The 14,810-nt window shown below is 51.9% G+C and overlaps 1 protein-coding gene across 1 annotated transcript in view; it reads right to left on the bottom strand.

Annotated features, from left to right (window-relative positions):
- Positions 1–13,491, bottom strand: part of PFKP (phosphofructokinase, platelet) — a 299,182-nt gene extending 285,691 nt beyond the window's left edge. Inside the window, exon 1 of the mRNA XM_067700016.1 lies at positions 13,299–13,491. Coding sequence (XP_067556117.1) covers positions 13,299–13,413 — 115 coding nt within the window. The 5' untranslated portion in view covers positions 13,414–13,491. The remainder of the gene's footprint in view (positions 1–13,298) is intronic.
- Positions 13,492–14,810: the final 1,319 nt, after the last annotated feature.

The following is a 14,810-nucleotide window of genomic DNA, read 5'->3' as shown; positions in this document are numbered from 1 at the left end:
CCATAAGTCTAGACCTACGTGAACAGGTCAGGATTTCACATCTGTAAAACCCTGTATCATTATATCAGCTGATGAACAAGGCCATCAGGAGAGCAGTGAGAAGGGAGGATCATTCCTCTCGTTAGGGATGCAGCCCTGAGCCTCAGAATATGCAGCACCTGGGCATCCAGCCTAACTGCTCCTGGGCCAATAGTTCCAATCTGCCTCCTTTGTAAATTTAAATTTTGGGAACAAACTTCAGGACTAAAGGTGTTGGAGAACATGGACCATACAGTAAGTGGTACTTCTGGTAAGTAAATAAACAAACGAAGGCACCTTGGGTCCCAGGAAATATACTCCACAGACAAGGAGATTAAATTTGTATGTATTTGGATGGTAAACCTGCTCAGAGGATGGTTACAAATTTACAAATTACATTGAGCCAATTTGGAAATCTGGAATGAGATCGTTGCCTCTGAAAGGTGACAATTTTGCAAGGCTACAGTGTTCACAGAGCCGGAAAAGCTGGAAATAAATCCATGTTAAATGTATATCTACCATCTATGCACAGGTAGACATTATGTATTTGGTAGTCTCACCACTTCACGTTCAAACCTAGTTTATTACACGAAGGATTTTAATGACCTACTGATTCATTGCTGGCTGTCTCTCATAACCTCAAACTCAGCATTTCAAGATGCAATAAATCATTTCACCTGCGTCATCTTCTCCTCCGTTTCCTGTATTCTCTCACTCAGATTAGCAAACCTTTTCACTCTCGCACAAGCTGGATACTCCTGATACCCTCCACAGCTCCTTGCCCATAAAACTGACATTTCGCTCCCCAAACTTCCCCTGAATCCACCATCTCCCTCTAACATTATTCACGTTATGGCCAGAATGAGTAAAGCAGCTTTTCCTCTTTTGTTATGATACAAGTAATTTATAAATATATTCTTCTTATTAAAAAAATTACATATGTCGGAAAAGGCAAAGCTGTGGAGACAGTAAAAAAAAAAAAGTCAGTGGTCGTTGGGGGTTGGGGGGATGAACAGGTGGGGCACAGAGGATTTTTAGTGCAGTGAAACTGCTCTGTATGACGTTATAATAATGGATACACCTCGTTATACATGTGTCCAAACCCATAGAACAGGCAACACCAAGAGTGAACCCTAAAATACCAACTATGGACTCTGGGTGAGGATGACGTGTCCATGTAGGGTCATCAGTTATAACAAATGCACCATCTGGTGGGGATGTTGATGGGGTGGGGGTGGGTCTGCATGGGTGGGGGCAGAAGATAGAGGGGAATCTCTGGAACTTCGCCTCAGTTTTGCTCTCAAATCTAAAACTGAAAAACACGGTTAAAAAAACAAACACAGGGCTTCCCTGGTGGCGCAGTGGTTGAGAGTCCGCCTGCCGATGCAGGGGACACGGGTTCGTGCCCCGGTCCGGGAAGATCCCACATGCCGCGGAGCGGCTGGGCCCGTGAGCCATGGCCGCTGAGCCTGGGCGTCCGGAGCCTGTGCTCCGCAACAGGAGAGGCCGCAACAGTGAGAGGCCCACGTACCGCAAAAAAAAAAAAAAAAAAACACAGATGAGGCCGTGTCTTGCTTTCCCATGCCCGCCCCTTTGGAGCGCAGTGCATACACCCTGTAGACACACTCCCCTTGTGCTAGCTGTAATCTCACACACTTTTTTGAGATGTTTTCTATGGTAGCATCAGCATTCTCTTTCTCAAACTCAAAAACGCCCAGGTTCCTCCCTGGATTCCCCAGGGCCTGTGCTCCTAAAACCAAGCTCTTCAGGTGAGATCTCCAGCCCCCCGGGCTCTTCCTACCTGCTCAGTCCCACCTGGATGCCCCATCTACACGTCAGGACTGCAGCTCCCCCAGAACTGCCACCACGTCCCGGAGGGGCCCTCGCTCAACCTCCAGGAGGGACGGGGCTCCTGCACCTCCAGGAAGGCTTCCCCACCGGCCTTTCCTCACCGGCCTTCACTACACCCACCTGGGCGACACACCTGCATCTCATGCAGGCAGCCTCAGCTCTCAGGCCTGAACCGAACGGATAAACGAGCTCCTCTCGGCCCCTTCCCACAGACCCCGCGATTCTAGGACTTTATTCTGTGGCCCCGGAATCGAGAGACTGACCACCAAACGCTGGAGCCCTACCAACCCTCCATCACCAGGACGCAAGCGCACGGGTTAACGCCGGCTCCCTGGCCCCCGCCCTCCCCCACGTGCTTCTGAAGACCTCATTTCTGGCGGGTGGGGGATGGGGACGCTTTCATAAAAGCATGAATAAAGAGGAGTTGGGGGATTTTAGAAAGTGCAAGTGGAGAAAAAATGGCAGAAGGAACGACAAGTGGGACACTATCCAGAGGTGACCCCAGGGGTCCCCGTGTGGAAGAAAAAACATGCCCAGGGTGACCCCTGCCTGAAAGTTCTGACCACCTTCACAGCAGGCCTGGGGCCTGAACTCCTCCCCTGCCCCATGGGGTTGAGCTGGACTCACCTGGGAAAGCGGCCCGTGCCCTCGGGGCTGGTCCCCCCTCAGCCCGCAGCAGGCCTGGGGTGGGGGTGGGGGTGGGGGGTGGGGTCCCAGGTCAGGGAGGGTCCTGACCACCGTACTTCTCCCAAGTTCCCCGGAGAGGAGGCTCCGCGCGTCTGAGCCTCACCGCCAACCCCCCAAGGCTTTTATACCAGGGTCGTTAAGGTAACTTGGCTACACCTGCTGCCTTTCCCGTGCAGCCCGGAGCTGGCCGCCTTCTGATTGGGGCCTGAGAGGAGCTGTGGTAACAGCTCAGTGGTAACCAGGGTAACCAGGGCTGAGTGCTCTGAGCACCTGAGCTGATGCTCCCAGAAAGCCTGCGGGGCCTGGGTCCTCCTGAGAGATGAGGAAGTCGGGCTCTAAGTGGATAAATTAACAGCCGAGGGAACAAAACTTGTAAAAGGCAAAGCTGGAGTGTAAACCCTACTCTTCCTTTTATTTTAACTTAAAAGCCGTTATAATTCCCTCTAGTAGGAAGGAAACTTGGAGAAAACAATGCCCATGGGGCCCCAGTTCTTGCGTAATTGTTTGGGGAGGGGCCGGCTCTCCACTTGAATTTGGGAAGGACAGGACAGAGCTGCTATCTGGTGCTGGGCCCACAGGTGGGTGCCTTCAGGGAAGGGCCCAGGGGACAGAAGCCAAGGACACAGGAAAGGCCAATTTTCACCGACAGCCTCTTTGACACACGCAACTGGGATTCAGACATATGATTTGGGGTCTGAGGGCCTTGTGGGTGAGCAGTGCCGATTTTCTGGTTCTGTTGGATGCTGTCCTGTCCTGGACTGTCCACAGAGAGCACAGGGCACTCCAGCTGCTGTTTTCAATAAACGTTCAGACATAGTTGACTTCCTTCCTTTTGTTTTTGGTTTTGTTTTGGCAGCCAGGCTCTGGAGTTCAAACAACTTCCATAATTGTTTCCATGGGAAACCATCATCCTGCCACCAAGAAAGAATCTTAGTATTTGGAAAGTATCCTCTTCATCACTTGCAAAAATTAAAACCCTCGTCCTCAGGGAATGTGCAGACTTGCTATGGGAACCAAAAATAAACAAATCTTGAAAGAACCAAGGAGCAGCTAAGTGGAAAATGTGAGAAAATTACTTTAGGTGCGCTAGAAAGAAGAGACTTATTGTTTTCTTGATGTGACATATTCTCAAATAGGTTCTTACTAAAGCATCATGCACGTAAGATAGTCATTAAGATAACTTCTTCCTTGAGGTCAGGGAGGCTGTGGACCCAAAGGTTTCCTGAGATTCTGTTCTGGTAACGTTTATTTATTTAAATTTATTTATTTATTTATTTTTGGCTGTGTTGGGTCTTCATTGCTGCACGCGGGCTTTCCCTAGTTGCAGTGAGCGGGGCCTACTCTTCATTGCAGTGCACGGGCTTCTCATTGCAGTGGCTTCTCTTGTTGTGGAGCATGGGCTTCAGTAGTTGTGGCAGGCGGGCTCAGTAGTTGTGGCTCACAGGCTGTAGAGTGCAGGCTTAGTAGTTGTGGCACACGGGCTTAGTTGTTCCGCGGCATGTGGGATCTTCCTGGACCAGGGCTCAAACCTGTGTCCCCTGCACTGGCAGGCGGATTCTTTTTTTTTTAACATCTTTATTGGAGTATAATTGCTTTACATTGTTGTGTTAGTTTCTGCTGTATAACAAAGTGAATCAGCTATATGCATATGTATATCCCCATATCCCCTCACTCTTGCGTCTCCCTCCCACCCTCCTTATCCCACCCCTCTAGGTGGTCGCAAAGCACTGAGCTGATCTCCCTGTGCTATGCAGCTGCTTCCCACTAGCTATCTATTCTACATTTGGTAGTATATATATGTCCATGCTACTCTCTCACTTCGTCTCAGCTTACCCTTACCCCTCCCTGTGTCCTCAAGTCCATGCTCTATGTCTGTGTCTTTATTCCTGTCCTCGCAGGCAGATTCTTAATCACTGCGCCACCAGGGAAGTCCCTCTGATAAAATTTAAACTTCAAGTAATTTGTTAAAAACAAGGACTGTGTTGATTCCAATAAAATAACTGGGGCTTTGTTTTACTTCCTATGTGGTCTGAAGAGTCTAATTAAACCTCCTTACTTAGCCCTTTATGACCGTGTGGAGCTGTTTCCCCTGCATATTTCTCAGTGCCCATAACCACTCCCTGCCTAATTTCAATATTTAAATTCCCTTTTGAAAAATAAGATCTGGTGCTTAATCCTCTTACTGGTTTCTCCCTGGCTATATGGAGTTTTCACCTTTGTACCAAAGCGAGGATGTTAGCATAGGTCAGAAAACAAACTTAAAGCTCACCTTATCTTGCTCTTGCTACTGACGTTCTCCATAAAGCTTCCTTGTTTAATAATTCAGGTGTGGGAGGGGAAAAAACGTCCTCAGGAGAAAGTGTCGGGATGTTGGATCCCCTGTGAGTCAGTTACCAACCGGGGGTTTCTCATCATCCTGCAGCGTCCAAATCACCGAGTCTTGTCTTAGATATCAGTGACATAAATCTCTGAGCGGGTTCAATCATTCATTTATTCATCCGTCCGTCCATCCAGGACACATGGATGGGGTGTCTCTTCTCTGCTGGCACTGCCGGGCGATGCAGTGACAAAAGAGGGGAAGGTCGTGGCCCTGGTGGGGCTTGTTGCATCCGGTAAACAACACACAACACACACACACATTTCACCCAGAGGTGGAGGAGAAAGAAGGAAAGCAGAGCAGGGCTGGGGGTTGCCATGGGGGTGTGCAGAGGGGCAGCAGCCGCCTTGAGACGTGCCATTTGGGAGAGAATGGAAGACGGTGATGGAGGCTGGCCAAGTGGCCATCTGGACGTCTGGGAAGGAGGACCACAGCAGGCCCAGGGCCACTGCAGGCACCAGACCACTGCCAGAGGTCCCCTGCATGGCCCCTGACTGTGACATGAACACGCAGGAGGGACCGTCTGAACCTGAGCGCCTCACACACCCCTCCCTCTAGACCCCCATCCACTGGGATCCCCACCGACCACACCAACACGCACTGGGGCAGACGCACGCTGGATTTCAAAGGCTCAAGATGGAAAAAAGAATGTGAAACAGCTTATTAATCACCTTTGTATTGACAATGGGTTGAAACATTGGACTGAATAAAACAGAGGCTTAAATTAATTTCACCTGTTGCTGTTACATTTCCAAACGTGGTGACTAGTTTAAAATTACACAATCACACGTAAGCCTCATCTCTGCCATTTCCCTCCATCTTGAACCTGCTTTTAACCCCCAACAACGCATGTCTACCTTGCCACACCTACCAGCGCGAAGCGATGCATATTCCATCCGGAATCCTAATGCAGCTCATTCCCTGTGATGATTTTCCACTGGTTTTCCCACTATTCACTGGTATGAACATTGTGTCAAGAATGTCCTTCTGCCAGCCTGCCTGTCCCCACCTGGGCTCCTCGCTCGGCCTTTCTTCCCGCTGCATGGACCAGCTCCAGCCTGAGGCTCCACTGACACAGCCCACCCCCAGCTCACCCTCCACGGCCCAGTCCGGCTCCTCAGGACACTGGGGCCCCCTCCACAGCCCTCCCCTCCTCTCTCCACAAAGCCGCCCTCATCAGAAGCAGCTGGCACCCAGGTGGCTTCCAGGTCACACGAGGTAAATCCAAAGTCCTCCCCGTGGCCCCCCCTGGCCCTGGCCCCGCCCCCCACACTGGCCCAGCCGCTCTCTCCCAGCCCTGCCTGCTCCTGGCTATTTCCTGCTGGTCATTCCTTCCCCCTCCCATGGCAGGTGGGGGGGCCGTCCGTGGGAGAAGGGGCTCCACCGTCAGCCTAAGGCAGGCCGAGGAGGCCGTCACTCATCTGGGGGACGATTTAACGAGAGAGAAAACAAAGCCTGAGAATATTCGACCAGAGCTGAAAAAATAAGGAGGGATGGCAGCTCGAGGTCCCCCTGGCCAGCCTTCAACACTTGTAATCAAAAGAACCCTGGCCCGACCACTTGCTCACACCCTTACACAAGAGGCCTCCATTCACTGATCTCCCCGTCAGAATCCTCACCATAAAACCATCCCAGGAAACATCAGATGGTCTGAACCGCCACCTGGACCCAGGACTCCAGCGAGGTCCTCGGCCGACCACAGGGACCCGTTGCTACGGGTGTCAGGCCTTCCCTGGACCCACAGAATTAGAATCTACATCTCAGCCAGATCCTCAGGCAGCTGTCTGCATCCAGGATAAAGAAGGAAGCTGAGGGCCCTCGGGGGCAGCGGGGCCTCCCTGGGCCTGAGTAGTGCTGCCTTTTCTCTCCAGCAGGTCCTGCTTGAGACTCAAGGTTGTCTTAGGGGCAGGGGAAGGCAGGGAAGGGGAAGGGGAGAAAACAAGAGGGGGGAGAAGACAGGGATTGTGTGATTCCACTTCGTGTTGCAAACCAACAATCGCAGGCCCTGTCCCACCAGGACTGGAGAGCAGAGCCAGACCCTGTAAGGAAGTCCCTTCACGCTCAGGATGCCGCTCGGCCACACACTGTGCTGCCTCTTGTCCTGACAGCACAACGTCTGTGATTCCCAACACCCTAAGCGTGTGGTGGTGAAGACATGTGGAAGAGAGGGTGGGAGGAAACTGGGGCCCCGGAAGATGCTTTCTCACAAATAAAATACACCACCATACAGAGCTCGCTGCAAAGAATAACTCGAAAAGGTGACTCAGCTCTTTTCTTAACATAAAGCCATCTGTTCTTTACGCAAAGACACCTTCCAACATGATTGCAGTCGTGGCGGGTATACATCTGTGCCCTTATGTCTGCCTGTAACATGTCACTACCCTATCCCCATATTTCTACTGTAACTGCTCCTGGCACCCCATCAGATCCGTGTTCACACAGCCCCAATTCTCCCGGATAAAAGGTTTGAGTCCTGTATCAAAGCTTTCAGTTTTCTGGAACCGACGGGGAAAACATGCTTTTTTGGAAAGATGACAAAATGTCTAGTTTCTAAAGGTCATCTAAGTGTGTCACACAACGCTATTTGCACTCCTAGAAAAGGGTGCAATTGCATGGATTTTCCACGGTACCCATGGGGTGAACACTAACATTCTAGTGCACGGCCTCCTGGACCCAGTAATTTTTGCTAAATTAATGATTACATTGTCAGTGGGAAAGTTCCCATTACAGAATGTAAGTGCTCAGAGCCAGGGCAGGAAGGGCCCCAGAGCTGTGTGAGGTGAGATGCCCACTGTTCTCATCTTACTGGGCTCTCAGGCCCTCAAAGTTTTGGGTGGGCATGGAAGGAACCCACCCAAGCAGGGCCCAGATGCTGTGTTCAAGAAACACGTGTTCAGGGGAGAACCAACCAGCACCCAGCTCTGGTTGACTAGTACTTCACATTTCTGAGGATGGTTTTTAAGTTCTTATCTTGAGACATTAGTTGTTCCCAGATACAGCTCTGCAGATAAAAGAGTGCTTTTGTGTGGGAGTTCCCTGGTGGCCTAGAGGTTAGGATTCCAGGCTTTCACTGCCCTGGCCCGGGTTCAATCTCTGCTCGGGGAACTGAGATCCTGCAAGCCACTTGGCAGAGCCAAAAAAAAAAAAAAAAAAAAAAAGAGTGCTTTTGATTAGTGAAGGTTTAATTCGTTAAAATGACTTCATGAGAGAGCTTCCCTGGTGGCACAGTGGTTAAAAACCCACCTGCCAATGCAGGGGACACGGGTTCGAGCCCTGGTCCAGGAAGATCCCACATGCCGCGGAACAACAAAGCCCGAGCGCCACAACCATTGAAGCCCACGCGCTTAGAACCTGTGCTCCACAACAAGAGAAGCCACTGCAGTGAGAAGCCCGCACACCGTAACGAAGAGTAGCCCCCGCTCGCTGCAACTAGAGAAAGCCCACGCACAGCAACAAAGACCCAATTCAACCAAAAGTAAATAATAAGTTAATTAATTTTTATAAAGCATATTAAAAAAAAAGACTTCATGAGAAAAGACAGCCAGAACATCTAGTCGCCCACCATTTCACAGAAGGAAGTGGTCCACACTCGGTGAGATCCCAGGAGGGAGGCATTCAGCAAACATCTGGGTACCTGCCGAGTGCCCCGTACTGTGCTGAGGCACACCCTGGTGAATGGACATATGTCCTGGGCCACCCCTTCTCACTGCAGCCCGTAGCCTGGCCAGTTCATCTCAAAGCTCACTTGCTTGTGCGTGAAGCAGATGAGCCACTGTGTGGAAGCATTAGTGCCTACTGCTAAGCAAATGTTCACTCGATGTTAGTCACTCTTTTTTTTTTTTAATTTTATTGGAGTATAGTTGATTTACAATGTTGTGTTAGTTTCAGGTGTACAGAAAAGTGTATCAGTTATACATATATATATATCCATTCTTTTTCAGATTCTTTTTCCCATCTGGTTATTACAGAGTATTGAGTAGAGTTCCCTGTGCTATACAGCAGGTTCCTGTTGGTTCTCTATTTTATATATAGTGGTGTGTTAATCCCAAACTCCTAATTTATCCCCCCCCCCGCCTCCACGTTTCCCCTTTGGTCACCATAAGTTTGTTTTCTAAATCTGAGTCTGTTTCCGTTTTGCAAATAAGTTCATTTATGTCATTTTTTAAAAAAAATTAATTCCACTTATGAGTGATACCATATGATATTTATCTTTTTATGTCTGACTTACTGTACTTAGTATGATACTCTCTAGGTCCATCCATGTTGCTGCAAATGGCATTATTTCATTCTTTTCTATGGCTAATTCTTCCTATTAGTGGAAAGGCTTATACAGACTCCATCTATATGAGCTTTCTGCAAACAATGTCTTCATGCTTACTTTGCCACAGGCCAAACAGGACTCAGCTTTCCTGTTCAGTCTACCCTCTGGGTCCATTTCTGTGCATTCTCAGCTGCACCAGGCCCTCCAGAAGCCCTCAATTTGTGTCTAAGGCAATGAGTCATTTTTGGCGTATGACGTAGTGTTGCTTGGGGGTGGATACCTAGTAATGGTAAGTCTGTCCAGTGACCTGGAACTTATTTTTAGTTAAAGTGAAAATCAATTTAAACTTGCAGACATTCCTTGTGACAATGGAAGCAACCCAAAGAATGAAAAAAACAATAATTAGTCTTAGAAATAGTCTTCCCTAATGGTCAGGGCTGGGGGATTCAGGAATATAGCTGGGGGATTTTCATTTTGTTCAATAACCATATTATACAAATTCCACTGGAAAACAAGCATTTCATCACTTTGGTATCAGGTGTTACATCAATTTAGCCACCCCAATGCTCTTACTGTACAAACGCGTTTTCTGTTATCAAAACTGTGTAAAAATCATCTGTATAATCTATGTAATATCTTCCATTTCTTTTGACTAGTAAGTAGGGTAGCTATTGTCTCATGTTTAAATATCTATCTGAAATTTTAGGTTCATTATTTGTTTAGATGATTATAATTTACCTCTTCATTAACTTAGTGAAGAAATCATTAAGGCATTTTATACCAATTAAATAGTTTATGTATTTTTAGTATGAGGAATTTCACACAGTGGTCCTGTTTTCCAATGTAATTTGTAAAGCACAATCTTAAATTCCACTTGAGTTTTTAAAAAATTTTAAGGTTTTTGTCTCTAATTTGATAAAAAAAATATTTGATTTGGGGCAAATTATTTAAATACTTCTTGATTTTTTAATCTGAAAAATGGAAAGAAAATGCCACCCGCCTTACCAAATAAAGTTCTGGTGTTGCGGAAAAAAATCATCTGCATAATTTTGAGCAAACCAGGCTTTGCTCCTCTGAGTATTAATTAGTTGTTACAACTGTAAAAGCAGGGCTTACTGAAAAGTGTTTGGGGTTGAGACCTCACAGAATTTCATTTAAATCCTACCATGGGCCACCTATGAGCCTGCCACCTTAATGAGATTACTTCTCTCCCCTTGAGCCTCTCTTGTCACCTCTGAAATGAAGATGTGTGTGTCTTGGAGCCAGGTAATCAGGCCTGGAGATAAGAACAATAAAGCTCCTAGAACATCAAGTGAGCTCAATAACTAGAAGCTATAGTCATCTCAACATGAAATTTTACCGTAATTTCACATCTGATTAGAAAACTATCCTGAAATTAAGACTTGTGATTATTCTCCTTGGTCTTTATTAGCTGTGAGCAAAACTCTCTTATCCCAGGGAAAATCAAGCACTGATACCATTTAGAGTCAAGATAAGACGGTAAAAGGATATGGGTATAAATGACAGCATCTCTAGGAATAACCTCCTCCAAGGGGCTGTAAGTCTGCTGCTGCCTGCCAAGACCGGCCCCTGGGTGCACATCTTAAGGCGAACTTTCTTGGAAAGAAATGCATTCAACTGTTCAGTCAGGTCTCAGGTAGGATCAAAAGAGGAGGTGGCTCTTGGCATGAAGTCCAAGAAGAAATGGAGACTACAGCCTCAGCTCCGCCTGAGGAAAAATGCCCAGATGCCCGGCCATGGTCGGCTCTCCAGGGACGACCCAGATGTGTCAGTTCCGAGCATCAGGCGATCTCCCATTAACCTGACAATACACTGACCAAGCCACGTTCTCATATAATTTTGATTCTCAAGGTATCTTTTCCACTGACAAGAAGAGGTGTGGACTTACTGACCTCTATTATTCATAACTGCTCACAAGCTGCAGAGATAAGTAGCAGGTAAGTATCAGTAGCAGAAAAAATGCTGGTTCTGTCTATTGCATCATTACCTCAGTTGCCTTTGCACCAGCTACCAGGTAGTTGAGAAGACTTTTGGACAGGAACTCAAAAGAGTGACCTATATTTTTTTCAACAGACAGAGCACCTTAATTCTAAAATGACCTTGAAACTCTGACCTTGAAGCCTGGAGGGTTAAGAGACCAGTTCCTCTTCCTGTGCCAACAATTTATTCTCTTTCCAAGACCGGGGTAAGAGTCACTCAAGATGCTTTCTAATTTGGGCTAGCCCACTTCTCCAGAGGCACGTGCTTTTGAAGCCCTTTGACCGGGAAGCCTCTCTCAGCCCCACCCCGACCCCGCCAGACCCCATCCAGCACATCATTTAAGTAACTTGGGCGATGTCATCTATTTCACTCTGCCACTTCCCCAACCCCAGCCTTGTTTATATCACAACATTTTCTCTCTTCAATGTTTATACCAGGGGCCACACTTTACTAGAATACCAAATTAGACCAGCCCTGCCTCGCGCTGACGCAAAGGCAGGCTTGTGGGGCTTCGACAGTGACTGATGTCGCGAGCGCCACCTTCAGTACGACAGGGAGGGGCTTCCAAGGGACCCACGTGCCGGGGACCCCCATGTCTCCTGCCCACCGCAGGCTGGGTGCCCAGGGTCGAGGGCGCGGGGCGCACGGGCGGTGACTGGCCAGGCATCACGTACGCGCCCGCGGCGGGCGGGGCTGCAGCCTTAGCGCCCCACCTGCCGCACCCCCCCCCGGCCCCGCCCGGCTCAAGGGCGAAGGGAAGGTCACGGGCAGGGTGGGCGGCAGGCGAGGGCGCCGGGCCCAACACTTAAGCATCCCTGCACCGTGTGTGGTGAAAATGAGGCATCAGGGCCTTTCAACTCATCCGGGACGGGAGGAAGAAGGTAAAATAAAAACCAAAACCTAGCTCGAGAGGCGTCTCCGGCCTGCGATCCTCGGGCTCCGAGGACGCAGCCGCCTGAGCACAGCCCTGCTACTTTCTAGCGGTTGAGTCGCCCCACCCAGGTATTCACCGGGATCAGGAAACCCCAGCGTCTGGGAACCCCTGCGTCCCCATGTGCGCCCAGCGCTAGGGACCCGGGGCACGTTCTGTGTCACCCTCGCTTTACATTGAAATATTCTCTCCGTGTGTCCGTGGGCACCGAGCCTGGGTCCCCTTCTCCCCGAAATCAGCTTCCACGCTTGGGGGTGGGGGGCGGTTGCTGGAGTCCGCACTTGCGGGGCTGGTGACGCCCCGGAGTCCCCGCTTCCTGTTCCTTCCCATCCAGGGGAGGCTGGCGGGGAGGGCCCAGTGACCCGTTTCAGCTTTCAGTTTGGTGACGAGCCGGAAGGGGACAAGAGATTAGAGCGGAGGAGAACCGTTTTTAAAATTTCCCAGCGGAAACGCGAGGTGGTACCGGGCCGCCGGGCAACCCCGGGCAGGGACCCCCGTGCGTCCCCCGCCGCGTCCCGCCGGAGCAGCGGGGACGCCGCCCGCGCGGCGCGGGGATCGCGAGGCTGCCGACGCGTCGCAGGGACCCAGCGGATTTTTCCAAGACATTGGGGGTAGGGAGTGGGTGACGGAGCTGGGGAGGGAGCCGCGGCATCGGAAGTGGCCGCGCTGTAGCCAAGCTTTGGAGGGGCGTCCGGCTTCATCCTACGACTCGGAAGAGAAATGACCACCGAGCGCGGTCCAGGCGGCCCCGTAGCCAGTCGCAATTTAAAAAATAAACATGAAGGTGGAAAACTGACCTTCCTGGTAAGGGATCCTACTGCCATAGCCCTCCCTCCGCCCCCCCACCGACTCCGCAGTGACTCCTTCTGAGGCTGCACGGCCCGCACCCGCTCCCGCCACAGGAAGGTACCCCCGAGGTTCCTGGGCGCGGGGCTTCTCCCCCACCCTTCTCTTATCCCCGGTACCCGCTCTCCTCTCTTCTTTGCTTCCCCCATCTCTTCTCCCTGGAGCCTCATCCTTTCTCTCTGGTCCCTGCTCCCCATCCTTTCTCCCAGGTACCCCCATCCTTTCTCCCAGGTACCCCCATCCTTTCTCCCGGTTACCCCCACATCCCTTCTCCCTAGTCCCCTCCCTTCGCCTCCGGCCCGGGATCCGGGGAGGCGGTGGCGCACCTTGGGCATCCCCGCCGCTGGTCAGCACGCCTATGGCTTTGCCGGCCCCGGAGAGTTGCTCCAGGAACTTTCGGAAGGAGCCCTTGGGGTTCGGGGAGACGTCGTGGTCGCCCATGGCGAGCAGGCCGGAGATCGCGCTCGGTAGGGTGCTCAGCAGGCACTGCGCCCCTCCCGCGCCGCCGCCACTGGAACCGCCGGCCCCGCCCGCGCGGCGCGCGCCAATGGGCGGCCAAGGGCGGGCTCAGGGGCGCGGGTAGGCGGGGCAGGCGGGACCGGGGACGCCAGCTTTCAGGGAGCCGCGCGGGCCAGGGAGCTTGGCCTGGAGGGAGCACCACTTGGGGGAGGTTGCATCGCAGGTGGGAGGAGCGTTACGAGCCGGAAGCACCTCAGAGGGAAGGAGAAGCACCGCAGGTGGGTGGGGAAATCACCGCAGGTGGGCGGAGCATCCCTGGTGGGGGAGGGGAAGCACCCTAGGAGGGTGTGCAGCGAAGGTGGGAGGAGCATCGAGAGGGGGAAGCGCGGCAGGCGGGGGAAAGCACAACAGCTAGGTGGTAGCATCTTTGGGGAGCGCAGCAGGTGGGGGGAGTTGGGGGAAGGCGGGGCGCTACAGGTGGGCTGGATCACCGTAGTTGTGGGAGCGTGGCAGCATCAAGCGCGGGGAGCGCAGTAAACGGGGCGGGGGGAGGTTGTGCGGAGCGCCGCAGGTGGGAGCGCCGGGCCCGCGGCAGTTGGGGGGACCGAACCGTCGCAGGCGCACGCACGTTCCCGCAAGATTCCTTCTGGGGGCGGCATTCGGAGCCGCGGGCACCCCAGCTTTTCCTCAGGCCTGAGGTGAGGGAGGAAGGACACACCAGCGGATCCTCCAGTCGGTGGGCGAACGTGGGCGTCGCTGGCTGGCGACGACGAAGCGCCGGTTCCGTCCCCAGAGAGGCTCTGGACGCATGAGGAGGAGAAGGAACGTGGTCGTAGAGGACGCGCGGGGACCCTGGCGACACCTGGCGCCAGGCCGGGTGCTGAGAATGGAAGGGGCGGGAGAAGGGCAGGAAAGTCCTGGCGGGGCGATAAGACCCGAGAGCTTGCGAAGGAAACCGCGATGTCCTGTGTCGCCAGCCAGATGCTCGCAGCTCCGCTGGGAGCTCCGGGACTGAGGCGCTCACGTCCAGTCCGTTGGGTGATGGATGAACAAGAAGCCAACTCTTCCGGGAGCTTAATCTAGGCTGGTTTCCAGCCGCAGATGTGCGGACGGATGCTTCCTCGGGCGCAGTCTTGCGGCGCACACAGCGCTGAGCTTGGGGTAGGGTCATCCCCAGGAAGGAGTTTCATAAGCAGCCGCATCAGCAGTTCCTGGTGGGGACGGCACAGTATCCCCTACGACCTGCGCGACGGATGTGCGTCAGGTGGATACAGAGGGGAAATAGGTTAAGTCAAGGCTGTCCCGTCCACCCGGAGCAGCCTGTGGTCGGCTGACAGCTGTTTACTGCGGGCCACCCTGGACAGAGGAGGGGGAGGGGG

This window comes from Pseudorca crassidens, chromosome 1 (assembly GCF_039906515.1).
Source record: "Pseudorca crassidens isolate mPseCra1 chromosome 1, mPseCra1.hap1, whole genome shotgun sequence".
NCBI lineage: Eukaryota > Metazoa > Chordata > Mammalia > Artiodactyla > Delphinidae > Pseudorca > Pseudorca crassidens.
This window is presented reverse-complemented; position numbering and strand designations above follow the sequence as displayed.